Raw genomic sequence first — 27,902 nt, forward strand, 5'->3', positions numbered from 1 at the left:
GGCCCGCGAGTACAATTTCAATTATCGCGAGCCGATATTCAACGGTCCTAATTCACCGTTAGGATCGAGCAATGTAATCAAAGTAAACTGCGTCCCCATCCCTCAGCGATTCTTAATTCGGGGGTAAACGAAATTAATTCGTCTTCCGGCGCTAATGTATCCGCGAGTCGATTGCTTGTATCGCGATTCGCAAAGGAGATGAGGGTTGGCGAAACTAGTTAAGCAAATAGACACTGGTACCGGGAGAAAGACGCGCGAGAAGGGTCGTCAGAGGGGGTGGGTTTCTCGCGCGGAGCGGGATTACATTTTTAGATCAGCTCCTTAACTTCTCCGACAGGGGTGAAAGTAGGGAGGGCGCACGGAGGAGAGGGTTCCGATCGAAATTAAAATTAAAATTATCATAGGGACGTCGAGTGGGTTTGGTGAGCCGCGTTCCCCGGTGTGCAGTTAGTTTTAAGTGGATGGATGCTAGCGGAAACGCGTATCTCGTGTGCCGCTGATTGGAGCCACCCCTTCGAGTGTCCCGACTTCGATTATCGTGGAGTTTCCGCGATGGCGGGGAAGTTTTTCGAGATGTTTGTTAAAATCGAGCATGGATGAGGGTTAGTTTTTCGGGGTTGATTTACTCGCTTCGACGCGAGAAAATTTCACTTGTTTGAGGGCGTCGCTGCAACTTTCATTTCGGCTCGGCTTGAAAATTTCATTCTCCGCTTCGGATGGTTTTAATTGATCTAGTAATTCATGGTATTGCGATAACTTAAGAACTATATTTAGTTATTTCTGAGGATTGTTCGATGTTTCACTTAAGAAACAAATTATTAGAAAACTTTGATATTCTTATTTAAGTGCTCAACAGTAACGTATTCGATACTTTCCAAGTTGACCATTCCTTGACATTTCTTGCAACTAATTCGTCCGTCCTAATTTCATCAATCAAGAAAATAAAAACCTACCGTCTAATTTCATACCATTCCACCAAACTCCCAAATTTAATCGATTTGAAAATTCCCCAGGAACTTTCCCCGGTCATCGATCTCACGAGAAACGATCCGAACGAAGCCGCCGAATCAAAACGGCAATCTAAGAAACCGCCGCGCGGATCACCGAGGATCTCTCCAATTAAAGAATCACTCCGGGTTGATCGAGATACGCGGAGATTCGTCGAAGTTCGCGTAACGTTCCAGAAAATTAATCGCATCCAATATCTGTTAGAAGGGGGAGGCCCGGTTTCGGTGCCGGTAATTTTTCCGCGATTTTATGGGAATTTAAGAATAATTCAATTACGACCGAGGAGGGATCAGTTCGCTGAGATATGCTAATTCCGGGATTCGGAAGCGCGAACCACCCGGCGGAAACGCGATCGCGTCTGCGGAGGGCGACGCCGTTTCCAATTTAGAAATCTAATCTCCAGCTTGGTGTGTCCGCAAGATAAAAACCACCCCCGCGGCCGTCTCGGCCCGTCGCGTTTTCAATCCGACCTGATTAAATTCATTAGCGTAATAGGTATCGATATCCGGACGATTTTGCCCGCTCCCTCTTTATTACCGTTTGCCTCCTTTCATCCCTTAGCGAACCGCGAAACGCGGCCGGATCGAGGGGGGTGGCTTCCTGTGAGGGCGACCGGCCAATAAAATCGGCAAGAATTACTTGTTTAACCTTCGATCCGGGGGTGTATCCGATTGAAGGGCGCTCTCGAACCCCCTCCACGATTCTTACCTTCCACGTCGAGCACCTCTTCTCCCTGTCCACTTCAGGGGGGAGGATTGCGCGAGATTCCGTCTTGCGCCGCACAAGAACCCCGAAAGAGGGGATGGGTTTATGAGGGTTTATCAGGCTCCGGTAAACAGACGAACGGCTTGAGTGGCTGAGATATTCTAATGGCGGAGCGTAGTGGGCCCCATGGGCGTCGTGACCGTGTATCGGGCCAGGCATATCTTTGTTTAAGACTTATGCCTGTCGAAGGAAAAAAAAGGGCTGCCCGTCCCTGTTGGTCAATCGTTGTTCGAATGCAGGGAGCGATATTTTCGTGGAAAGAAAACTGATTACCTTTGGTGCTTTCAAAATGTTTGCAGGTGTATCTATTATTATATTAAAGTGTAATGTAATATTCTATAAAACTGTTTCTTTTTTAATATGATGATACAGAATGCGAAATAATAAATTTTTGAACAATGCTTAGATACCAATTTGTGTAATAAAGCCAATTTTATGAATAAGTGGAAGTTGTAATATTATTATCGAGTATAATGTTTATGATGCAAGAAAATATTAAGTTTATGACTTTGAAATATGTTTGGACAATTTCGTCAGTTCTCGTGAAATTATTAATCGGTCCTGTAGACGCTAGAATCGGGACGTATCGGTAACGTTCGGACGATGTTGAAAAATGAAGCGAGAGGACAAAGAGTGCCGGGCAAATTGTAGTCATTTCACGCGGCGTGTACACGAATGGCCATGTCCTGGCCGTTTTCACATTTGTCCCCCGGATCACTGTTACTTCAGGACAAACGACAGACGTTCTCGAAACGACGCTGCATTCCCCGGTGACGGCAAAAAAATTCTTGCCGCATTCTCCGAATGACACTAATCGCCTTCCTTTATCTTCCCACGGTTTCGTCTCGCCGCAAAAACGTCGGTTCTCGCCGGACACTTGGCAATTCGATAATTGTTTCTGCGTTTCTTTAATAACTTCTTGCTCGACCCAAGTGCCACGAAATGTTCGCCCCTTCCTCCCCTTACCGTTGTCTTTACTCGCAGCGAGGTGAATCGAAAATCGGCGACTATTTTGCAGTGTACACCTCGAGTGAACCGTAACTCCTTGCCCGGGATATTTCAACGTGTGCACTGTGAAAGATTGATCGCGTTCTCAATTAAAAGTACTTATTATTATACCTTACCGGCCAATCAATAATACCATTATAAAAAGCTATTGTTCCCATTATCCTTGATTTCACTCGCGATATTTCAATGCACACTTCGCGTGCTATTTCACATTTATTCTCTATACAGCAGCTTCGTCGGACGTCTAACTAGTAGAGTTTATTACCTCATGGATCATTATTATATAAATAACCTAACTCAAATATATACAGACTTACAGATTATTGATATCGAACGATGAATACGTGCCACATAAATAATCTAGATCTCTATCTATTATACATTATAAAATACATCAGAAAAAGTTGTCTACGTGGACCTTTATCCAAATATCTCGAACTGTTACTGAATCCTTAGAATGGTATAGATTATTAAAGCGGACTCTCATGAAAAATAGAATTTGTTCAAATAATGATTCTAGCTAAGGGCCAATAAACTACAGCATCATCTCCCTAGAACAGTGGCAACGATAAATGATTATCAACCGGAGCGAAATGTCATTCGCGTAACCGAATTAATCCAGGAGAGGCCGCATTAACGTGATGAGTCAGAGTCGATATCGACGAGGTCTTCTCTTCAGGGTTTTATCGTCGAACCGCAATCGTATTTTTAAATACCTTGCACTCGATGGAAGCTCCATTCACCCGAACATCGAAGAGAGGAAAATAAATTCAGAGTAAAATTTTTATCGAGACGATCATTAAACGATAGACGGGATGTTTGATTGTGGACAAGCATCTTCCTCTTCTGGCCCTCTCTTTTGAAAAAATTTCTTTTTTATTATACTAGACGCCAATCGATCCCCGCGACGACCTATAAATGTTTATTCGAACCGTTCGCAAGGGAGACCGCCTCGAGTTTCGCGGACGTCTGCCGTCGTAACGATGCTATATAGATTTTTCGCGATACGAACGATGACGTGGCAATCGTACGAACGCTTATATTTATTTCAAACGGTCGATCATGTCTATCAACCACCTGCAAACTTCTTGGCCTGCTCCCGCTGGAAATACCAGTGTCATTCTACTTCCGATCAAGTGTATTATTATTAAAATTATTTTGTTATATTATCCTGTAATATTCATGGCACGATACCATAAATAAAAATACAACGTTCCCGCGGCGAATAACAAGTCGGTTTTTGTCTCTTGCGGGCAGACCTTGGATTTAGCACACTTAAAAAAAACGAAACTGAATTAATACAGTTCTTAAATCAGAATTAATTTGTCGAATTTTTATATCCACGAGATATATATTTTTCAGCTTGTCCCTTGGAAGTTAATTTAAAAAGATGCTGAACGTGATAAGATTGTGTATTACTGTTACTGTTAGAGCTAAATTTCGTTGTTAATCTATAATGTAAGGTGTTGTAGGAAATACCAGGTCATTCCAGTTAATGCATGGAAGTAATATCAATTTCGCACGTTAGTTGAGTAATGCATAGAATTTGAGGTCTTGGGTGAAATATGTGACACGTAATTATAATTACGTAAACGAAGTAGGTAAAGTGTCTAAAATGTGTAAGCCCATCTATACATAATTTCATTCACGTATTGAAACATTTATAAACATGACAAACTCGGTGATTATCATACATTTACTAGAGTACCTTTTTATTCAACTTTTATATTAATGAGTGATAAATATTAACTGCACTAATGATAAGTTTTTGTATTAAATACTAATAGTTTCATTATTATAAAAGATAATATTGAATATATTATTATAAGAAACATGTTGAAGAACCCTTACTTTGAAGAATATGAAGGAACGCAGTGAGGGTGCACTAAACTGCAATAAAAGTTTTATAAGTTATCGAACGATATAGCGGCAAAGATAAATTCCAGTAAAAATAATGAGAAACTAACATCTCACTTTTGCCGTTTAAAACGGAGAAGAACAGATTAAATTATGAATCGGGAAGCACGTCGAAAGATGTAAAGTTCAAACTTTTCCTGTCGATCAACGACAGCGCAAGGGGTGTCTGCGGTGAATAGCTCGAGGGTTTGATACGATTGATCTGGGTGGATCGAGAAGAACCGAGGGAAGAAGAAGACGAAGAAGATGAAGAAGAACGACGAGGGTGCACGCGAACAGAACGGATGGCGGAACGAGAAATCTTTTAGGCTCTAATTGCCGTAATTAAATCCAAGAACTTACCCGATTCTCCGGTCGAGATCTCGAATCGCTGCGCCCCCTCGAGTTATTCCCAGCCACCCGGTGAGCCTCGCTTGCCTTGCAATCCCTTTTCGAGGCGTCGTGCATTTAACTACTCTTTCGTCGCCGCTTCTCTGATATTTTTATCGGGCTTTCAGAATTGTTTTCGATCAATTATCATTGATAAGTAATTATTGAACAGTTCTCGGAGGACCATCGCGAATCATCATATCAATTCGGGTACCGCACTTATCAGCATATTAGGGTCGACGTGTGTTTATTTCTTCGTTACATCGAATCTCACTTTTTATGGACTGTAATTGGATAAAGTTCTAATTTCTAGTAAAGTAAAACTAATTATTTCTCTGTTACGATAGATAGTTCAGTTCTAAAGTTTCTGTACGAGTTCAAGTTTTTTAGTAACGGAACAATTTTTCTTGAAAAATAAATTGTAACTTTCACTAGCACTAAACGAAACGCTTCATCAGACGTTTCGTTAAAAAATGTTCAGCCGGGAACCAGAAGCAACTTATACTTGTCACAAATTCCACTTTTCGACTGTTTTCACTGGATTGCATGGCGCCACTTTGAAAATTGATTATATAATTTTCAGGTAGAGATTTATTTTATGTATTCGACCATCACAGTACACCAATTCGCGGAGGAACAGTCACGCACGCCGATGATTTGTTAATGAGGAAGCTATCCGAGAGAAACGTTCCGTATGGGACCTTTCAATCCTTGCTGCAGGCGTCGAGGAGCACAGTAAGCTGTTTCACGAGATCGAACGGTGCCGCACGATTAACCGAAATGTATAAAACTTATTTATTTCGTGGCAGATAACCCCAGCTTCCCGCAACAGCCAAGATCCCCATTGGCGCCGAATTTCTTCGGACCGATAAGGGGCACATGTTCGATCAAACGCGTTAGCTAATGATTGGTTTCCGTTCGTACACTTCCAGTCACAACGAACGATATTTCAAACTGTTATAAACCGCACAATTTCATTTATAGACCAAGTGCTCTTCATACGAAAATAATAGGATTTATTTCGGCGAAACAAAATCCCAGATATCCGTTTTACATTTAACATTCAGACACATCCATATATCTTGCAACTTAAATTAGGAAGTTTCGTTTTCAAATATTTTTTCATTCATTAAGGCGAATAATGAAAATTGGCGTCCGAAATTACAGGTTTAATTGTGTTATATAGTTCCCATCTTCAATAGGTCAACGCCAGAGAGGTTTTGATTGAGATTCGGTTTAAAAAATTCATAAAAGATGAGTTTCTTGACACGTTGATGAAAAAGTGACTCGCTCCGACGCGTTGCGTATTCGCGTTACAATTTAAAGAGCCGAAGTAATGGCTGTTCCAAGGTCACGAGCTCTAATTACGCCGCCCATGGATCGAGCACATAGTTTCTCGAAACTCCCGACGCTCTACTCCGGAAAGGTTACAGGTCATTTATTACTCCTATTCGGGAAGGCGCACAAACACCATCGAAGGAAGTCGACTGATAAAAGATTCTTCCTTCGGGAGGCGGTGTGCTGCGCGTGGGAACACCGTGACGATAATGACCGCTGGAACATCTAACGGGTATAGTTATCGAATAAGCTGATAGAACCGTTTCGATGAACACTGTTCTGTTCCGATCGGTCCACGCGCGGAAGTTAACACTGATAATTGATAAGAGTCGCCCGCTCCGGACGGCTCGGAAACATAAATGGGTCGAAATATCGGCATAATTGCGTCTTTATCGAATTACCTATCTCTTTTTTCATGATTTCTCGCCATCAGAAATTCTCGGGAAAATGGAGAATGAATACTTCTGTCGAAAGATCTCGTGGAATTCGTTTAGTTGTCAATTATTGAAATGGTTAAAAAAACTTTGTTAAGTTATAATTTCAATATTTGAATATAAAGTGCAGATATAATTAATTATTGTTGAGTTTGTTATACTTAAGAAGTAAAATCCTTGCGCATTCTCGAGGAAAATTACTAGTTCCAATGGTATATCAAATTAAAGAAATAGTATTGTTGAAAATATTTAGAAGGAATAGTTTAACGAATTAATAAACATTTTTGATTTTCAACCAAATACAACATAACGTAACGTACATGTATATGTAAAAATTATGGAAAGTATTGGAATACTTTTATTTCTATCTACCTAAAAATATTTTCTCAAGGTCTCAAGACAATTAAAGCACCATCCAATCGATGTGCTATAAAATATATAATACAATAAATAAATAAATAAACAATTATTACAATAGAAGCACGGTTAATTTCACCGAATACTTCCCTTCAATTCTAATACCGCTCTAAACAATTGACTTTACATTCAATCATCTCAACCAGTCAATTATCCCCACCCGAAAGAATTTTAGCCTCGTGGGTCAAGCTAAACTAATTTCCCTCGAACCTCGAAGACCAGCGAGGTCCTTTCCCGGGGGATGTCTCAAAACCCAAGTTTTCATGGCCGATCGCAAAAGCAACCCTTCGGATCTGTGGTCAGCGCGAACGTAGCGGGCAGAAGAGAGGGAGAGTGCGATAAGCGCCCGGATTGCGGTCGGGCCGATCATTGGCCGGCTTGGCGGCGCAGTCAGATCGAATCACGATCACCGATCTACCGGATGGAAGGTGCACCGAAGGGATTTCCGGCGCAGATTGGCCCTAAGCAAATGACAAAGCATGGATACACCAGCGTGAATGACGGAGGGAACTGGTGATGAGAACGGAGCGATGGAAAAGGGGGAGACGGAGAACGCGACGGGACGGTAGGAGGGGCGGGGAGGCGGCGGTGGTCGGAAGGAACTGTAATCCTAAAACGGGGTGAGATCAGAGGGTGGTTTCCTTGGCCAGCCGCAATCTGTCCGTTCGCCCAGCAAAGCTCCAAGAATCCTGGCCGCCTGGCCTTTGGAGTTTAGAGCTGGCCACGGTGCAACGCGCACCCCTTACGTCGAAATGCGGCTGGAAATTGAGCGTGCTCCTATTTGTCCTTTTCCAATGATGGTTCTCAACCTGGACAATAGCTTCTAATCGGCCGAAGACGTGAATTTTTTTGCGAACTTAGGGTCAGTGACAAGATTAGCTATCCGCGTGGAAATGGCATCAAACACGGGTGTAATATTATAGATTTGTAACGATGATATTCTGACGATGAATAAGTGAATGTATACGATGGTACAATAAAATTTAATGTATATACTTCTTAACACTAAAACTACCAGGCTTGTCAGAATGACCCATTCTTGATTTCTTCTTGTTGCAATTATTAAAAAGGTAACAGATGTTTCTCTGAGGAATTATTGAAGAAACTGATTTAAAAATACGAAAACTGAATTGCGAATTAAAGTCTCAATAGGAGCACTCCTGAAGTTTTTATAGAAGAATTTAAGAAAGTCAATGTAACTATTCGGTAGTTTTAGTGTTAAAATTTATAACCTTCTCTTTAATTGAAACTAGTATTTTACTTTTTACACGGGATCGTTCTTTCTTAAATCATATCGATGATGCACCGTAGATTCCTCTCGTTATCAGAAGGGTTTAATTATTCCCAGAAGTTCCGGTAGAAATATAAAATTGCAAATGACACGAGTGCGTTCGCTAATCGTCGAGTAAATGAGTGGAAAGTTGGACGTCAATAAAAGAAAGGGTAGGGGCAAGCATGCAATGGCGTTTTCAAGAATGCTTCGACTTCCGCGGCGGTGTCCTCGTAGAAATTCCCGTGACCAGTTTTTCCGCGCAGCGTTACAGATTTATCGCTCGAGTAAACAATTCCGATATTACCGGGACGCAACGGCGAAGACGCGTCGCAATATTTCTCCGTTCCTTCCAAAGATACTTGTTGAAGCGGACTTTCAAGTCGCTTGACAAATGCTGGTGTTTCGCAGCCCGTCCAAATCTCGATGCGGAGTCGATTACTCTTGGCAGAGTGGCGCGGCTCGGTGGGCGTTAATAGGTTAATTCTGATGACAACACGCGCCGATTATGCCAAGACACGCGGACACTGTGCATCGAGTCACGCTGATTTTCGAACTAATGCGGAGCCGATAATATCCGACGAACACATTTCATAACCCCTCGAGTATTGTATAAGATGAAAATCGTAGTTTCACTGTCTATGATCCAGTGACACAATGTTATTCTAACGAGAAAACTTCCCTTAGGAAAACATTATCGTTCTTCATAACTACATTTAATTTTAATCAATAGAATTATATAGCAGACAATTCTGAGAAAATTATGAGCAGCAAAATAGATCTTGCTGTTACGTTGGAAATATAGATGCTACGAATGTTCCTTCGTTGATTGTAAAAGATCAAATTTATCTACTTTTGCGAAGAAACGAATATTACGCAATGAATAGTATAAATTCTAGAATAAATATCGCGTAATATGATGCTCGTGAAAATGAAGATATTAAACTATAAACACAAGTGATTCATTTAGTGTTTCATAGATTCGTTTACTCGACACTACATCGACGCTACAGTCAAATTAAAATTTCGGTTTAAAAAAAACATTTTCCGTGTCTCCTCCTCTATAAAAAAATTTAACGTCAACAGAACCTTCGGTTCAGCTTCGAATGTGATGCAGGTAAAAAAAGAAAATTAGAACTTCTTTCCGTCGGCGGCAAAGCGATGAAAACGCGAAAGGGGGATGAACAGACGCGCGAAAACGAACCGGAGAAACTGTCGAGAGGTGGGAGCAGCCAGCAGCCGTCAAAAGTTGCCGAACTAATAGGACAATTTTCAGTGCGGAGCGTTTAATTAAATTAATTATATGCGCGCTTCGGTCGTAATATAAATTGTGAGCAAGCGTCGGGGACGGACCGTTGCGCAGGGGCTTGAGTTTCCGGTTCGCGCGGAGTCGGGGAGGGAAGGGAGGGAACGGGAAAATGCCGTCAAGCTGTGATCGCCAACTTTGATAGTTACGTTTCATCCATCTATCCCAGATACATTTTCCGCGGGCTGCTTCGACACGAACTTCGAGATCGGAACCGCGTGTGTACACATTTTCACGCTTAAAGTTACAATTTTCGCGTTCCACGATGCAAGACAATAGCATTTCGACGCGAGAACGCGACAGTCTTGTCGTTCGTGGAAGCCGACGCCCGATCCAAACGGAATTTATCCAGTTAATGATTCATGGTCTCGGTTCACGATTAATTCTTCTCTATTAACGCATGGAAAGTGCGATTCCAGGAGACGGAACAGCCGATTTTTCTGTAACGACGCCAGTTTGCGATGTTATTTTAACGAGAGGTACTTGAAAATTCTGAACGGTTCAACTTTGTTCGGTCATTTTGTAAACACCAGTGTTATTTTGTGCATTTCGCTGTAGAACTTTCCGTTATAATTGTATTATTGCAACAAATTCTCGAGGACTTCCGTTCAAAATTGTTTCAAGAGAAGCATCCGCTCGTTTCACGATGAATATTCTTCTTTCCTTAACCACCTACGTAATTTTCATTTCTTCATTTAAACCTATAGACTAAAACCAATAAATTTTATTCACATAAAAATTTACTTAAAGTTATATTTGAAAACGAACACACAAGTGGAAATTATCAACAATATACGGTAAAATAAACTCCCACGTACACAGAACGATCCGATACCGTTCAGAAGTAAGAAGCAGACTCCACTGTTCTACTTTCAGCGACCGTCGCTAACCAGTAAAAAAACGGAACCAGGAGAATCCCGAATGAAAAAAAAGAGAAAATATAAAACGCATCCCTCTAATTCCAACCTGTCGTCCAGTCGGTAACAATCGAGTGAACCGCAAGGGTCGTGTAGCTTCATAAGGGTCGCAATTCCCTCTCCCCGCTGCCTGGAGTACCCGAAAAGGTTTGAAAGGCCAGGAAACGGACTCACGGGTTCCTTCGATGCCGGCTCGGTCCCCCCACCCGCCTTCGTATTTGCACACACGCGTCCACGGGTAACATTAGGGGTTAAAACTGCGAGCCTCCTGCGATTCCTACGTCTCGAGATAAAGGGGCGAGGGGTGCAACACACGCGCGCATCGGAGTAAACAGGCAAGTTTCCAGGCGGACGGCGGTCCTTGCGAGCCAGACGGTAAATACATTTTTAAATAAGAGTTTTTTACTCTACAACGGTGCCTCTCCCTCCATCGTGTACGCGCCGCCACACGGATTCCGTCCCCGTATCGGGGAATTATCCTTTGCTTTGCGCATTATCCTTCGGCCCGCGGCTGGGGTAGCTTCAAAAGGTATCCACGAACCGGGCCACCCCCTTTTCCCACACCCTCCGTCCTGACTTCGGCATTAGACTGTCTCTCCCTTCCGATTACTGTCTGACTTTAACCGTGGTTACGTTACTTTGCGCCGCTCCGGTTATCGATGACGTTTCGCCCGGTAGTTTGTAAATTTATCGGGAATTCGGTTCGTCCGAATGCACGGCGCGCGCTTGAAATAGACGGGCGCTTTATTTTCGATGTTCCGCTCGAGTCGCGGGGGAAACCGTTCGAGCAAGTCGGAACACAACAATTGAGCATAAACAAAATTTCGTGGTACATGCAATAATTGTTATTGAAATTTATAATTTTGACATTATTAACATTCTTCTTTTCAACGAAACGGAAAGTAGGAAAATTTAATGTATATTGATTTTTTCGAAGCTTCGATATTGTTTTTAAGATATTTTCTTTTTTAGAGAAATCGCACTGATTATTACAGTAATTACTCCAAGGAAAAGAATATTTAAACAATATTTTACATGTGTATTTATTGGTTAATTTATAATAAACTCGATAACTCTTCGTGAACAAATTCGGTCTTCACATTCTGATCTGATATAATGTCCCTACTACAAACCATTAATTTTGCAAAAGATGATCGTTACAGCATATGAGAAATGTAAGAGAAATATTCCACCTATGATGTCCGAAAGGCGCGGCAGCACGCGGCCCAAACTTAGACACTGAGCCCGCGTCTTTGCTTGGTCTTCCACTTGGACTCGTTTTTTTTCTACGGTAGCGAGCAGCGTGCTCGCCGCTCGAATTCAATTGAGATTGATCACCGACGGTGATTGAGGATTCGAAATGAAAGCCTCGGCAGTCTCGGTGGCAAAGACAAAAAGACGAGCGAACCGGCCCCCGCCCCTCCTGCCCCCTGCTCGATCCGTTCCTCCTTTTTCAACCCTTCTCTCCTTGCCGCGGTGGCGGCGGCGGTGGCGTTCGGTCCACGGGCAGGCACAGACGGCACGAATAATGGAGTAAAATTCATACGACTCCATATCGGCGCGATAAAAAGACAGACGGACAGACAGACAGTGTCTGCGGGAGCGAACGAGCGAACGAGCGAGCGAGAAATCCCGCACAAAGGAAGGATTAATATTAAATATCATATACTTGCCGGGCTAAAAGCGAAGGTGGAAAGGGTTTCGTCGCCGGGGAAACTCGGAGGACTGATAAGTTACGTCCTCGCGGAGTGCCGGCTTTTCAGGGGATTTCCCTTTTCGGGTCGTAAAAGACCACGGTTATTTCACCGCCGACCGAAAAATCGTCCGAGGGTTTTTCAACGGACTTATTTAGACGATGTTCCGATCGGTACCGCGCACTCCTGTTCATCCCCTACCCTTAGAAAAAAATTCTGAAAGCCGTGCATTATCAAATTTAAGGTGAAACGGAGGGTGGTTATTAAAGATTGAAATTATTCCTCGAAAAATTCGGCTTATCCCCGCGCCTGCTTTAATTTTACGGTTTTTATTTAAAACAAGATACGAGTTAATACAATAATCGTATCGGGAATCAGTAATTTAAGCAGACTATTCTTAGTAAAAATGCACATGCACATGCATTGAGAAGTAATATTATCCTACATTTATAAATATTTCGGTTATAATAAATTTATTCTCATAAATAGTATACTATTTCTTTTCTTACCATAGAGTTACCATCAGCTAATACTGTTTGCAAGAGAACAGTAGCGAAACGAATCAGAAGATTCAACAATTTGTCTTTGAAAATTAACCACTTCTATTAAAATGACAACTACAGCTCGTCGCGAGCTTTCTGCGTCAAAGAGAACAATGACGATCTACACTTGTCAAGAATATGAAGCGCATTCATAAGGTGCTTTGCCAATCGCCATGTATATAAGAAATTAAGAAAAACTAAATTGCCTGCAAATGAATCACTGTAGAAGGTGTTAACCTATTCGCTACCAGCTATGTACAAGATCCCTCATACTTTGAGTTATAAATTTAAATTAACTGCTACTTTCCATAAACGACACTTTTATTATTTTTCTTCTTATTATGCTATATTATATTGTATAATAAATCATTTATAATAAACGAAGAAATAATAGTTTTCCTTGAAATCAATTTTTGACATCCAAGGCAAAACGTTAATTTTCCGGCGGCGAATGGGTTAAACGATCGCGTCGAAGATTATTTGACGCGGAAGATATCGGTAGGTTCCAAAGTGTTCTAATATTCGAACAGTTCCAACCCCCCGTCATTGTTTCCTCGCAACATGTGTATCGTTAAAAGGGGTTTCAAGCGTCGGCGACACAGCAGCCATGTCGCGTCGCGTGGAAGTGGTTAAAAAGTGGCGGACGGGGGCAGGGGAACAATGCCTCGGCCACGAAATCGCATAAAGCCCGGCGACAATGCGGAACACAATCTAAGAACTCCATGGCATTATATTACGTCCCATTGCGTAATAATACACCGTCCGCGGTTTTGGGACGCACGATACACGTGCAGTTTTTGTTCGGCCACGAATAAATGTCGCACGGGGAATTCTTATCTGACGATAATTCAACGCCGCGGCTGTATCGCACGCTCGATTTACTGTACATTTCGCGAATGCCACCGCCAAGGAATGCCGCGCCGTTATTATTACACTTTCGAACCTATATTCCCGCGAACGTTCCGCGACCGGCCCCTCCAGGCTAACGAGCCTTTGACATTTTGCCAATTCGATCGAACCGCCGAAAACCACAGAATCAGACACCGTCACCGTCACCGTCACCGTCACCATCACCGTGAGACGATCACTCGTCGTGACGGGGATATGTCGCGGTGATTCCGTTTCGCCGACGCCTCTCCGCCATGGATACAAATATTAACACTAAATTCACGGAAACCGTCAGTTCGACGGGTCTCGGGTATCATGTTTAAAGTCGCGGGAATTACAAAGAGTATTTTTTAATAATTTATGTTGACTTTAAGTGGCTCCACGAGTGCACGATCGTACATTCTAATTCACTTTCTCGCTCGATCTCAACGATTCTCTAATTTCGAATGTTTATGTATAGCGTAGCTGGGTTCTTGGGTACGGGAATAGTACGTGGGCAAGATGTTGTGCGTCCCTCATACTTGATGCACCCGTTAAATTGCCGAGGGGATAATTCGCGTTTTTATTTGTGATAAAATTGTATGGAGGTATGAAAGTAACGTGTTTGTACTTGCTTCACTTAACTGTTCGTACTCAATTTTTAAAGTTTAAATTTTTGTGGTGACCTTTTGACTAGATTCTACAATTAACAAGGGGACATGTCAAAGTAGTATGTGATAATTGTGAAACTCGGATAAAGGATAACATTTACAAAAATCTTTTACACATATCTGTTTATTGTCGTTATTTAAGTAGAAGAAATAAAAGCTATTTTAAATTGGGAATGAGAAATATATTTAATAGGATATTTTGGAAACTGTTACTGTGCAAAGAAGATTCATAGAACCACATTTATTTTAATAACATGTCAAAAGTAATCCCTTTTGTTTCTGTTACTTTTATTTTGACCTATATCATTTTAATTAAAGGGTAACAACATTCTTGAGATTTTAATCAACAAGTCACTTAATCGTCGAAGAATATAAATTACGTTCTCACACTACAGGAAAATTCCGCCAATAAATTAATCCCTCCTCTTATACTGTGTCATATGTTTAGTAAGAATTCAAAACAGAATGCACAAACCACAAATATTTGTCAACTAGAAGCGAACAAATGATACTATCATTCCATCCTTACAAACATTTAACTCATTAATCATTATGGAATGTCACAAAGAATGTACAATTTCGTATTCCACTAGAAAATAAATAACACCGAATGAACACTTACAAATCCAATCGCAAAATAAACCGTAAAATACCGATGTAAACCATCCCCCCAATTTCAACAATCACAAACAACAAAGATTCTTTGAAAAATTCATCTCCATCAAACAGCAACAAACAAAAGAAAAGAAGAAATCTCTTTTCCTTTTCGCGCGGAGAATCTCGAATTCGTGATTTAACGAAATTACAAAAGGCTACCGTAGAATTTTCGGTGACGTCGATCCAAGGGTAGGCAAGAAGTCGAAGGGACGGCCGGCGAGGAGAGAAAGAGAAATAGAGGATCGGCTTTCATGGGCGGATTAATCGTGAATTATCAATCGACGAAGCCGTGTCGAGTCGAGTCGAGTCGAGTACAGTAGACCCGACTCGAGTCGAGTCGAGTCGAAAGCCGAAGGAGAGCGGCACCCTCTGCTCGGAAGAGAGAGAGAGAGAGAGAGAGAGAGAGAGAGAGAGAGAGAGAGAGAGGGAGAGAGAGAGGGAGAGAGAGAGAGAGAGAGAGAGAGGGGGAGAGAGAGAGAGGGAGAGAGAGAGAGAGAGAGAGAGAGAGAGAGAGAGAGAGAGAGAGAGAGAGAGAGAGAGAGCCCGGAGGGCTTGCTGAACGACGTTTCTGGTTAATCGCGTTTGCGGAAAAACGGAGATAATTCCTGGTCGTCCGTCTGGACGATGGAGGCGTGTACGTAGCCGCGCGCGGAGGAAAGGCGCACACAGCCAGCCCGGTATAACCAGCGTAGGATACCGCGCGGCGGTACGGGGATGGGTGAAAAAGTGGGGTCGTAGGTGATCTCTTCCCCCCCGTGTATGAGGCCGGGAGCCGGGTAGGGGGACAGGGGGAGGGAGGGTAGGGATTGATATTCGTGGGCACACGGAATTTTTAACTAGCCCGGCCAGCCTTTAGTCGTTCCGCCGCGAAAGCGCAGCAGAAAAGTTATGAATCTAATTTTCAGCGTATTTGTGTCTCAGCCACCGCCACCCACCCCTCCTCCCTCTGCCAACCACCCAGCCCCACCCTCTGGTCCTCCCTTTACTCCGCCATCGCCACCAGGAACACCTATATCAATCCCCCTTTTCCGTCCCTCGGTGTCTCTCTCTGTCCCTCCTTTCTCTTCTCTGAATACACGCATCTCTCTTCCTCCCCTTGTCTTTCGCCTCGCTCCACCTCTTCCGTCGTTCGCTTTCGCGTAATAAAGCGCGCCGCGGCTTCGTTAGGTTTTTATCTCGGCCAACAAAAAAAATTAATTTCGAGAGACGCCATGGTTTTTCCAGCCTTCGCTCCGCTCCCGCTCCGTCCGCCGCGTTTCCCGTATCTTCCATCCGCCCGCCTCGGCTACTCTTACCTCGCTGTCGCGGATAAGTCCGCGTATATGCGCGAGAACGTTTCCTTTATTTCCCTGCTCTTTTTCTCTCTTTCTTCTTTTTTACGAGATGTAGCCGGCCGGAGACGGCACCGAACTTGAAACGCGATTGCCTTTAGGGCCGAGTTTTAATGCTATGTAAAATTTAAGGGACCTTCCGAGCGGCCGAATGGAACTCGCGCACGGATACTTTTGTTTTTATATAGTGCGTCCTGTGTACGAAATTCAAAAAAAAGGGAGGGTAGTTTATGCAGTTTTTTTCTGCGACGGTATAAGGAGATCTAAGGAATAATTCGTTCTGTATGTTTTTACATTTAAGGATACGATGAAAGTTGTGGCGTATGGAAAAATTGGAGGGGATCAAATGATTTTATTTCGTGTACTTGAAGGCTGCAACATTTTTTTAGTTACTCGAGTTGGATTTAAAAAAGGATCTCATAAGTGTAAATGCTTCTATTATAGTTATTTTATTTCCTAGAGATCAATTCAAACCAAAATGTAGATTCAAAATTTACCATGGTTCCATCTTACAACAATTTGTAAATAAATTATGTACGCTCATTTTCTAGGTATTTAACTATTTTCCGATAATCTGGTTTCGATTAGTAACAGAGCTCTACTGGAAGAGTCCGAATGTATCGAACATACGAACAGAATACAAAGATTTACCGTCGCATGTAAAAGCATAGCGTCACAATTAAAAATACGATGGAACATCGCGTAATGAAACTAAAACTACTTCAATTCGCACCATTTCAGTGCGGTCAGCGAGAAATCACAAGAAGCTCGGTCCCCGTTCCGCGAACTCGAGCAATCACGAGCCGCGATTTCAATCGACAGGTTGATTCGCAGCGTTAAACGAGGCGGCGTCGATCAATTAACCCGTTCGAATCGGAATCGGGGAATATTCGAATAGCCGCGCGCGCTGGCGGCGAAAGCGGCCGATCGCGTCGCGTACGGCCAGCGTAAATCAAGCCCCAAAAACTCGCCGTATTCCCCCATACATCACCGGCGCGGATCGAGCGTGTAATTCCCGAGCTCGCGTTCGTCACGGTTATAAGCGATAATTCCAGTTAGTGGTTCCAGTTCCTCGACAGTGGCCACGGTAGCCGGGTTCACACCATCACGCGCGGCCGCGTATATCTCGTTCTAGATCGTGGTTCGTGTACAGGCCGAAGTCATGACAGTCCGCCATCGCGGCCCGTTTCTATAAATCTCCGGTGACCCGATAAGAAAAGATCGCCTATCGATGAGTGGCCGGTAGCGGTAGTCCGGCCAACCCGAGGAAACAAAACCCTTGGACGGCGGCACGATACATCTTAGAAACGGCCGCGATTGTTCGCCGGCATTAAATCGAAGGGCACGGGGCTTTGAGCAGCCCCTTTCATCCCCGTCACGGCTTTCCAGCCCCCGTTCGAGGCTCGCTCGCGTGCTCGATGAAATATACTTAAAACCGTAATTACGATATAATCAGCTGCCGCCGTGACCAGATACGCATCTCGGGGGATGGCGTACGGCACGGGACGGGCGGGGAGAGGGAGGCCGAGGAGATTGGCGGCGGGGAGGGGGTGGGTCGATCGATCTGTTCGAACTGTAAAACCCTTTTTAAAAGTATACGGAGCAAGGGTGAAGGTGCAGGCGAGCAGTAGGGGTGTAACCGCTGCCGTTCACCCGTCAGAGGAAAGCGGACTTCCACCTCCCCCTTTCCGTCGCCCACCGCCACCCCTTTCCTCCTTCCACCTCCTGCCTCTGGCCACCTCCGGCGACGTACACGCATACCAACGTGACGTCCGAATGCCCGCGAGCGCACGCGCGTACTACAAGCCGCGTGTGTGTGTACGTGTGCACGCGTCGAGCGTGTGTGCGCGCGTGCAGGGGGCGGAGAAACGAGTTTTACACATCGCGTAAAAGTTAGTTCCTAATTATTCAGATTTTCTAATTAATGTTTCAGCCGACGATGATGGAGCATCCGGCCCGTCTTTCCTCTCCCTCTTTTTTCCTTTATCGGTCGTGCGCATGCAGCGCGATCCCTTCCTTATTTGTAATTGCGCGATATTACTTCGCCGGTGGAGCCGCGCTTGGCATAAATTTAATGGGAATAGCGTAAACGACCGGGGATAGATGGATACGCTTTACGTAATCGGTGCGTAATACATATTCGTTTGCTGTGCGACGAAGATTGAAAAGATGCGTTTTTGGAAACGGAGGTACATTCTGGAACGGTTGATTAGGTTTTTGTAGTAAAGTATTCGGTTGCTGAAGTGAGATAATATACTTTAATCGTATTGATTGCTTCAGTTGATTACATGTACCGTGAATGAAATTCAATTTAATCTTTTGTGTGATTCTGTTCTTGGGATCTTAGGAAGCTAGGGACTAATAACAATGTACAGCTTAGTTATTATAGACGACGTTTTCCTCTTGATCACTGTTGAAGTTAACAGTTCTATTAACAAAATATTACAACGATATTTTAATCGGAAAATAGTTCAAACGCACAATCTTTAAAAATAATCGTGTATAAGAAAGCGTCTTTACAGTTTCTGTTATTGATATTACGTATTTCATATAATTTAAAAATCGGTTTGTTTATTTGATTTATAATTGTTTGATTGTTTTTTGTTATCTAGATTGATTGTTTTGCGACCGATAGAAACTTCGAAGTATCAATTTCCTTTAAATAATTTTTCTTTCAAATTCTTGTTAACCTCATCTCATGTATCAATGAATCTAACGGACAAATTTGCATAATTACATTTAACATTAAATATATATACACATATCAACGACGAGCGCCTTCGCAGAAAACGGGCACCACAACTTTATCAGCCGCTCCAGGTTCATTGAAAGCGGCCACGGAGGATGTTACAAGAGCGTCTCGTCAGATGGCGTTGACTCTGGTGGCACTAACTCGTTAATATTTCAAAAATAATATCAAAAACATCCCCGAGTATCGATAAAAGTAAAGTTCTTCAAGTCGAGCGTGAGCGGATCCGTTTCTCCGCTATGTACAACGTCCTCGTTACGGATGCAATTTCACGGGTTACACAGTTAAGAGGGCCAGGCGTACAGGTCGGTCAGGCCTGGCAAGGGGCAAACAGGGTGGAAAAAAAAAGTGAGCGAAGGGAGGAGAGTTATTCTGGCCAGTTTCTATATTTTGTTCTACTTGAAACTTACGAAACGAATACCTAACGATATTGGCTCTATCCGTCAGCCTGCACCTCTGACCCACGTCATTTTCGCTCGAGCGCAATAATCCCAGCTTTTTGCCAGGAAACCCACCCCCTTTTCTGCCTAGAGTCCTCCGCAGCATCCGGATGCTGAATCCGTTCATTCCGCTATACCGAATTCGGCCGAAAAAGAAGACGACAATTACCCGGGAAACTTTATTCTTTCCGTCGTTCGCGAAAACCGCGTCATCGGGTTCCAGCTTTCCTACCCTTATCGCCCCCGAATCATTCTCGAACTTGATAATACCGTTATCTATTGCGAAACGATAGGCGAACTGATAACGAATTTCGTGGCACTATCGATTTTTTATTTACCGCTTTGGAATGTAAATTTACGAGGCTGTTAATTCGTTGTTTGCACGTTTAACAACGACATGGACAGATATGATAAGATGTAACCTAAATTCATTTCCAGCGTTCTGTCAGCATCGCGAAAAAATTTGTTAATGGCACTTTTAATCGCGTAGTCTATTCGATACCGAATGTGTTACTGATACTTCAAATTACCATTGCAATTACCGATCGAATGCTTTATACTAGAACTCTTATGTTTAATTCATAAACGAATCGTGTAATTAATATGAATGGTGCGATTCGCAATGTATCTAATTGTTCTATTGTCCATCATCCTTCGATTGAAGAAAAACACATTGCATACAAACAGGAAGGAAGACTAGTAATTAGCACTGTGTTCAACTTTTTGCAGTCTGACATATTCGGTTCATTGACTTTCAGCTTAACTGCAAGCGTTCATCGTAAACGTATTACATTTTCAAGCCAAACGACAAGGAGTGGTGATTGCTTCCGCATATCTACACGCTATTACATCGAAGGATCGCGGCGCGAAACGAAAGTCATACCGAAATTCGTCGCGATTCACAGAAAGTCTCGATTGTGATGGCCTAAAGGCGCGGCGAGATTTTCCCGAGGAATATTACGCAACCGTGAAAGCCTCGGTTTCTCCATCCACCCACCGATCTGTCAGTCGGCCTCTAATCCGTTTCACAACAGTTGGTTTCACGGCGCTAGCTCGGTCTCAAACGATAAAATTCGTCGTCCCGTCCATGGCGATTGTTTGTTGCGGCAGGTATTGCGCACTCGATTGCTTCTTATCGCGCCAATTATCAGCAAATCTTCGTATCAGGGTAAATACGGTAATATTGTGGTTGGAACACGCGTTCGGTCTACCGGCGTTCCCAATATGGCCGCGGCGTCGATGTCTCTGTGATGGCTTCGCGGACCACATAACCATAAGTGATCATAATTATCGATAAAACCGCGAACCAGATGACGATCATTCGATATGTATTACATAGGAAACTTTAATGTAAAAGTTGGATCTGAGTTAATTATTTTCCGATACTCGGAAATTCGAAATATTAAGTCGCCAGCTACCACCCTTTACAGGTGCACCCGATGGAATCTGCATTTGACATTGTAATTTAATTTTTCAATGAAGTAACTTCTCCAAACGAGCTTCTCTAAAGTTACACGCAACTATTAATCATCTAAATTTCTTATGAATTTTTAACTGTGAAGTTATAACTGATTTGACATTAAAAAATTCATCAGTTCGTGCGACATAACCAAATATTGCTTCTTGAAAAGTTTCAAGGAATAAACTTTTACTGTTTATTAGCCTTTTTTAAATAAAACTTTATTATAACATTTGTTTTATAGTTTATCATCCTCTGATTGAGTATAAATATCTTTTTTTATGTGTATAAGAGGAGAGATAACAAAAAAACTAGATATATTGTTCTACGTTCATCTAATTTCAATAAAAATGGTCCTAATAAAAGTTTCCAATAAAAAGAATAATATATTTGCAGTAAAAGCAATAACAAAGTTATACGTTTATTCTAGATTTCTTGCATCTTTTTCTGAGACGTAATAATTAAAAAATTTTCCTTTAATTTAGCGCAAGTATCTATGGGAAAGAATAAGATTTTCCCGCTCTACGAGACAGGAAGTCGCGAAGATCCCGGCTAGGAGAAGCGCGGATAACGTTCTCGGTTATTTCTTGATCTATCGCCCTCAGTACATTAGCCAACGTGTTTTGAAACACTCGTGGAGCGTATTTGCGTTGGCATCGGCGGCGCGTTGTCTCTCTTTCATCTTTCCACGGTGCCAGGTTACCCAGCTCGCATGAAACACCGCCGGGAAAGAAAGTCGTTAGCGGTCTAATTGCGAACTCTTTCCTACCGAGATGACCTGTGCTTGATTTCGCGATCTTTCGTCGCGAACGGATCGCGTTTGCTTCTTCACGAACAAAAAGATCAACAGATTTTTTAACTCCTCCGAAATGTCATTCTTTCATCTTCGAGCGAGCGGGGACGATGTTTTTTAAGAATATGACGAATCCAAAAGATTTCCATAGTGAGCAAAAAGTTCGATAAATATTCGAGACACGGGAACCCAGCCATTGAGTCTCGTGGGATCGAAAATAAAATTCAGAAACGCGTGGAACGAGTCTCGAGACGGAAGGACGAGAGTCGAGAGTTTGGTAGCGGCACGTTAAACAAGGCTGGCACTTCGTCGTTCGATTTTTTCTCTTTTCCACTTCTTTTATTCCAATAACTCAATGCTTCTCCGGGTGAAGATCAAAGCGGCCCGGTTTTCGGGGTCGGCTCTTAAAACAATCGGAAAATGTTCTAAGATCCGAATGTCCCCGATATAAAATGATGACTTCGGGTTATTTATAACTCGAATACGTCAGCCGCCACGGTAGAAATCGTTTAGCTGTTTTCCATGAATTTGATTTTAAAAGTGAGCCAGACGAGATAAGAGCAGCTGAAGAACAATAAGTTGATACGAATGTACATGGAATTCATTCAATTAATTAATCAGATCAAATATTAAAATATCTCAGGCGCAGCAATAGAATCAATGAAATTAGGAAATAGGTAAATTATTCGATTCTTAGAAATGTAACTAATATTTAATATACATCCATAATCCTGCCTTTGCTCTCTTATACTTTATCAATTTCATTTATTTTCAAACTTTTTCGAAAATCAAATTATTTAACTGTTATCTAATCACTTGTAAGTTACGAAAATGTTTCTATTAAGAAATATAGTATTACTTACTACCGCAGTGTAGAAAAAATAAAAAATGAAAAACTCCTTTAAATTATCCACTCGATAAATCTATTACGTTTAGATAAAAAGATCGCGGATATAGAAATAAACAGAACGAAACAGGACTCGATAGCTTAATAGGCTAATAAATAAAGCACCGAAGAAAGCATCGGACTATCTTTCGATAGGAACGCCATCAAGTGATTTCTTCGCGCCGACAGGAACCATAAAACTCACCCCCGCCTTCGAACTCTTCAAAGATTCATCTCTCCGTTAAAGATATTCGACCAACTACCTCTTTTCCTCAGCTACATTGTCGCATTATTTATTCCTCATTATCGCCTCCGTACCGGTAGCCCGTCTCCTCCGATTTCCCACCCTTAATCAGGAAATAATAAAAAAGAAAACGCCCCCATCGCGCGCGATGGCTTCTCAATAAAGACATTGTCCAAGGAGCAAATTCTTATCCGTGAAAAGGTCCGTCGTCGCCGGGGATTGTTCTCCGGCTACTCTTCGATAAGGGGGTGGGAAAGGAGCCGCGATGGAAGAAAGGGGTGGCGGATTATCGGGTTCGGGATTACAACAAGCTAAAGCAAACGATTTCCTTCAAAACGAGAATACCGGAGCAGCCGGTGCGAAGTGGTGGCTAGGGGCGGAGGCGAAAAAGGGGTGCGACGTTATTGGCCCTAAGCAGGATACTTATTGAACTCTTAGCGGTGTTTTTATCACTCCTTTCTCTCTTTCTTTCTCTCTCGATCGGTGTTTTAAGTGTTTTCCGTCTTTGTTCGCAGCCTCATCCCCCGGAATCGCTCGCATTATGCACCCCCGTTATGGGGTGCGAGGAATTCTTGCAAGACTTCGATTCGCGAAGCGAAGGGTCCGACCACTTTGTGTTATTTTTTACGCTTCAACGAAGAGTGAGAAATATACATTTTCATATAACTACAGCATTTTATTTATCAACGTTGGCACGTGTCAAACAGCAATTTAGAAATAGAAACTGTTATCTCCCATTTATCAAACAGAGAAGTTCCATTCCGTTGTAATAATCGTTTGACGAGTTTTCGAATTTTAATTAGAAACTGTCAGCACGAGTCGAGGAAAACGGAAGTAAATCGAATTCCACTCATCAAGCGGCGTTTCAGAGGTACCGAAACCGTCTCCGCCGAAACCCTGACGATTCTTGTGGGCCCTGCCCGAATGAATATTCATCGATACAGCGTCTCCTATTTATGATCTTCTTTCATTACCAATTCCGTCGGTTCGTCGGCTGCCATTAGTCACACTTTGCGTCCCGAAAGCGTGATTCGAGCCGTTTATCGCAGATCGGAAAGGTGAAGTGCACTCGGGGGTGAATTTCGTTGTGTGGTGTGCGCGTGCTTCGTGCGTACGATCAGAGAGAAAACAGAGACAGAGAGAGAGAGAAACCGACAAACTGCAAGAGAGAAAGAGAAATGGGGGAAGAGGAGAGAAAGAGAGAAGAGACTAGCGCGATAAGGGGGCGAGGGTGGGCTACCACGTGCTCTATCGAGTACGTCAGTCATTCAGATCGACGCACACGCAGGGAAAGCACCGTATGCAACAGTTAAACAGAATTTCCTGGCTCCCGATTAGTTGCAGAAATTCATCGACGAAGTCGGAAGAGACTTCAATCGTCGAAGAGAAATGTTTGTGGCTCGTTGGAAAATATGCTCATATTCAAACCGTATTGATACTACAATTTATTTTACTGATACTGTGTTATGTAAGACTATTCAGTGATACGTATCGCTATTGTTTCACGACGAAAGAAAATCATGAATAAGCTAAATAAAACTAAACTTGATTTATTGTAATAACTATATTTGCAGTTTCTTGAAAAACTATTAATAGAGACAGAATAATATGTCATCTTGACGCATTATCGCGCAAAGAACATTAAACATATTCTTGTTCTCTTTACACATATTGCCAATAAATCTGTCTTGGCATTTTCTAAAATAAATCAGTTTTGTATACACGACGGTTCGAGTTAAGTACAAAATATTTTGTACCTGTGTACGCGTGAAGAATGGTGTCAAAATTTTTATATGTAAATATAAATATCAAAGAATCGAACCGTCTTTTGGTTACAAGTGAAAGCGCGATTGAGAAATTTCGGATACTTGTATCGATTAATTTTTCATGAAATCCGTTCGATGTTTGAAAAATGTTTCGTCGTAATTATTTGCATTGTCCTTAGATTTTGTCGATTCTCGCCGCGGGGAGACTGGAAATACTGTTCTCTCGCGACTCACCTCTTTATCCTTCGCTTGTAGCTCCTGCTCCAGGTTGCTGTTTGGCGTTCTCCTGGGATTGCTCGCATCGTGAACCTGCTGCTGATCACTTCCTTGTATAGTCTGAGACAATTGGTGTCCCTCAGTCTTCGAATTCCCATCGTTTGCTGCGGCAAGTTGCTCCTTTAACGCGGAAACTTCCTTCTCCGCTAACGTTGCCCTCTGCAAAAAGAGGGAACAGAGCCGATAAGCATAAACCAATAGGAACCGTTAATACATTTATAATTCTTATGCAAGCATAGAATAAAAATAGAATAGAAATATTATCTACATTAACTGCGACATTAATGTTTCGCAAATTAAATGGTAACATACATAATTACATTTAAATTAGTTTAAACGTTTCTATGAATAAAATAAAGTTCTCGTTTCAAGCGAAATTAACCTGAATAATACACAAAGATTAACAAAGGAAATTAATTTTTGCGTAATTCTCATTTGGTAAATTAATGCACGAAACTGTAATTACGAGCGACAACGACAGCTCAACGACGAAATGTTCGAATTAATGACGATCGTAAACATTTCGAATTCTGCGATTCGTTATACAACACAACAATAATACTGTAGTAAAGTCAAAACGACAACTTTATAATTCTTTCGAAAGACCGTGACGCCTGCGAAAATACGTTTTCTTAGATTTCCCCTGACTACCATTCGAAGCGATTCTAGCATATGTCTTCAGCGGTCCGCCTATCTTGTCTATACGACTCGTTAGTTATCATTCCGGGGTTAATCTTGGAATATACTAACGAAGGAAGCATAAGAGCAAAACAGAAAAGGAGGAAACATTCGTAGACGATAAAATCATCGCGGTGCCGTAATGACAAACATCTTGCGTCTTTAGCGGAGCCCCGTGGTTCGTCCGCGCGAACGATCAGCGCGGCCCATCGCGTATGTTTAAGCTATTAATTGGCATCTGGGAGTAATTAAATTACTGGTGATTTCGGTGGCAAAATATCGGAGCGCCACGTGGACTAACGCTGTTAAATCCACGTCAGTTTTTGCTCGATGCATCGAAGTCGGTCGATAGTTCCGTGAAACGGCGACGCTAGCTTCCGTTCGATTTGAAATTACACAACGAGACAGACATATCGCGATACTCCAGTTATGGATTCCCCTTATTATTAACTTAAAGTCTAACTACAAACTTTCTCGACAGCAAAGAGCGCGACATAAGTGCAAGATCAAAGAGGAATAATAGGTATAAGAATATTATACACGAAATCAGACGGTAATTCGTACAATTAACTCAATTCATTTCGGAATCAACGTATGGCTCACTGCAAGTATATTTATATTCCTCATTATAGAAAGAAAGATCTTTGTATTAACATATGAATACATTATTGTTTAAAAGTGTACATATATAGCATATGTATTACAATAAAATAGAGTACATCAATATTGCCTAAATTACCGTAAGTATTTTCGAAACAGATAATTCTTCTCAAAATCTACGCTTCAAATGAGCAAATTCAAAAGAGGCTGCTATTAATAACATTCCCAGAATGACCAACGTTAGAATCGGCAAGCTAAAAGTTTCTTTCTATTCAATTGAACGGCGTCAGTTACGCATGACCTCGATTGCGCCACTGGAAATCAAATCGCCGCTAGCGGCGACCGCGTTCGCAGCCGGTGTGACGCGATCCTGAATTTTTCAAGAAATTTCACGCGACCGAAGGGCGATGCCGAAAGTCGCGAGGCGTTCTGTTGGCTGAACGAAATGGCGGTGATAGAAGGCGAGGGGAAACGGCAAAGAAAAAGTAAGACAGGCTCCGGGACGAGGCGCAGGGGGAACTAGTAATGACCCATTGTTTCCTGCAAAAAGCCTTGACGATGTTATCGATAATTACGAAATGATACGGGAAGCATAAATACATATTCGAGACCGCGTTGCATGTTCATCAGAATGGCGGATGGGTATCGATAGGCTGTCGGAGCTCAATCCCGTTCTATTTGTCGTGTTCCGCAAACTGGAAGGGGAAGACGCTGGGCAGAATCGAGGCTGATGGAGAGGATCGAGAAGATCGCCGATAAAGATCGTCCGCCCGCGATCGTCACATTAGCGGCGGAAGTAGTTGAGAGATAATGGCTTCTTTGAACGTTCCTAACGACGCTGCTTTTGTCGTTGTTCTATCAACAATCGTCCGTTAAGAATTTTAGTTACGGAATTACGGGAAACTCGAGCGTACCTTCCGGCCTTTCGTACGCCTCAAGGCTTTCCACCGCTTCCTCTTTCGATTCTACGATTTACCCGATGAAACGTCGCTGATTAATATAAATTCTGGATGGGTTTTCGTTTAGATTTTCAACGACGATCGCAAGTTCTATTCTTTTCGTTTCTAATGCTTGTTATTGATTGGTCTTGTAATTGAACAAAAATTGTTTATATGAAATTTGTATTTTAGTTACAATGAAAATACTAAAAATTTGGGGAAATAGGTAATATAAGAATGAAGTAAATACTATTTCGAATGATAAACAATTTTATAATCATAAGTTAGGTTTTGTACAGAAATATGAAAATATAAGCAGGAACGTAGTTACTCTTTTAAATCGGTTTGGTTAAGATTAATTTATAATTTGACTCATTGAAACAAAGACATAGATAGTTGAACGTTAACACTGTAAAGAGCTGACGGCTCTTAATAAAATGAAGTCTTGAATGAAAGAATGAAAAAATCAGTTCATTTGTAATATTCCATTATGATCCGTCCATTAAATCAGGCGATAACGAAATTATTCTATTATGCTTGTTATTTGTGGTAGATATACAAA

The 27,902-nt window shown here is 42.2% G+C and overlaps 1 protein-coding gene across 4 annotated transcripts in view; it reads right to left on the reverse strand.

The window, feature by feature from the left end:
- cut (homeobox protein, cut) overlaps positions 1-27,902 on the reverse strand; it is a 137,925-nt gene that overhangs the window by 47,108 nt on the left and 62,915 nt on the right. For all 4 annotated transcript variants that reach the window (XM_076366463.1, XM_076366465.1, XM_076366464.1 and 1 more), the window contains exon 3: positions 25,083-25,283. In XM_076366463.1, coding sequence (XP_076222578.1) covers positions 25,083-25,283 — 201 coding nt within the window. The remainder of the gene's footprint in view (positions 1-25,082; positions 25,284-27,902) is intronic.

Source organism: Nomia melanderi, chromosome 4 (assembly GCF_051020985.1).
Source record: "Nomia melanderi isolate GNS246 chromosome 4, iyNomMela1, whole genome shotgun sequence".
Lineage (NCBI taxonomy): Eukaryota > Metazoa > Arthropoda > Insecta > Hymenoptera > Halictidae > Nomia > Nomia melanderi.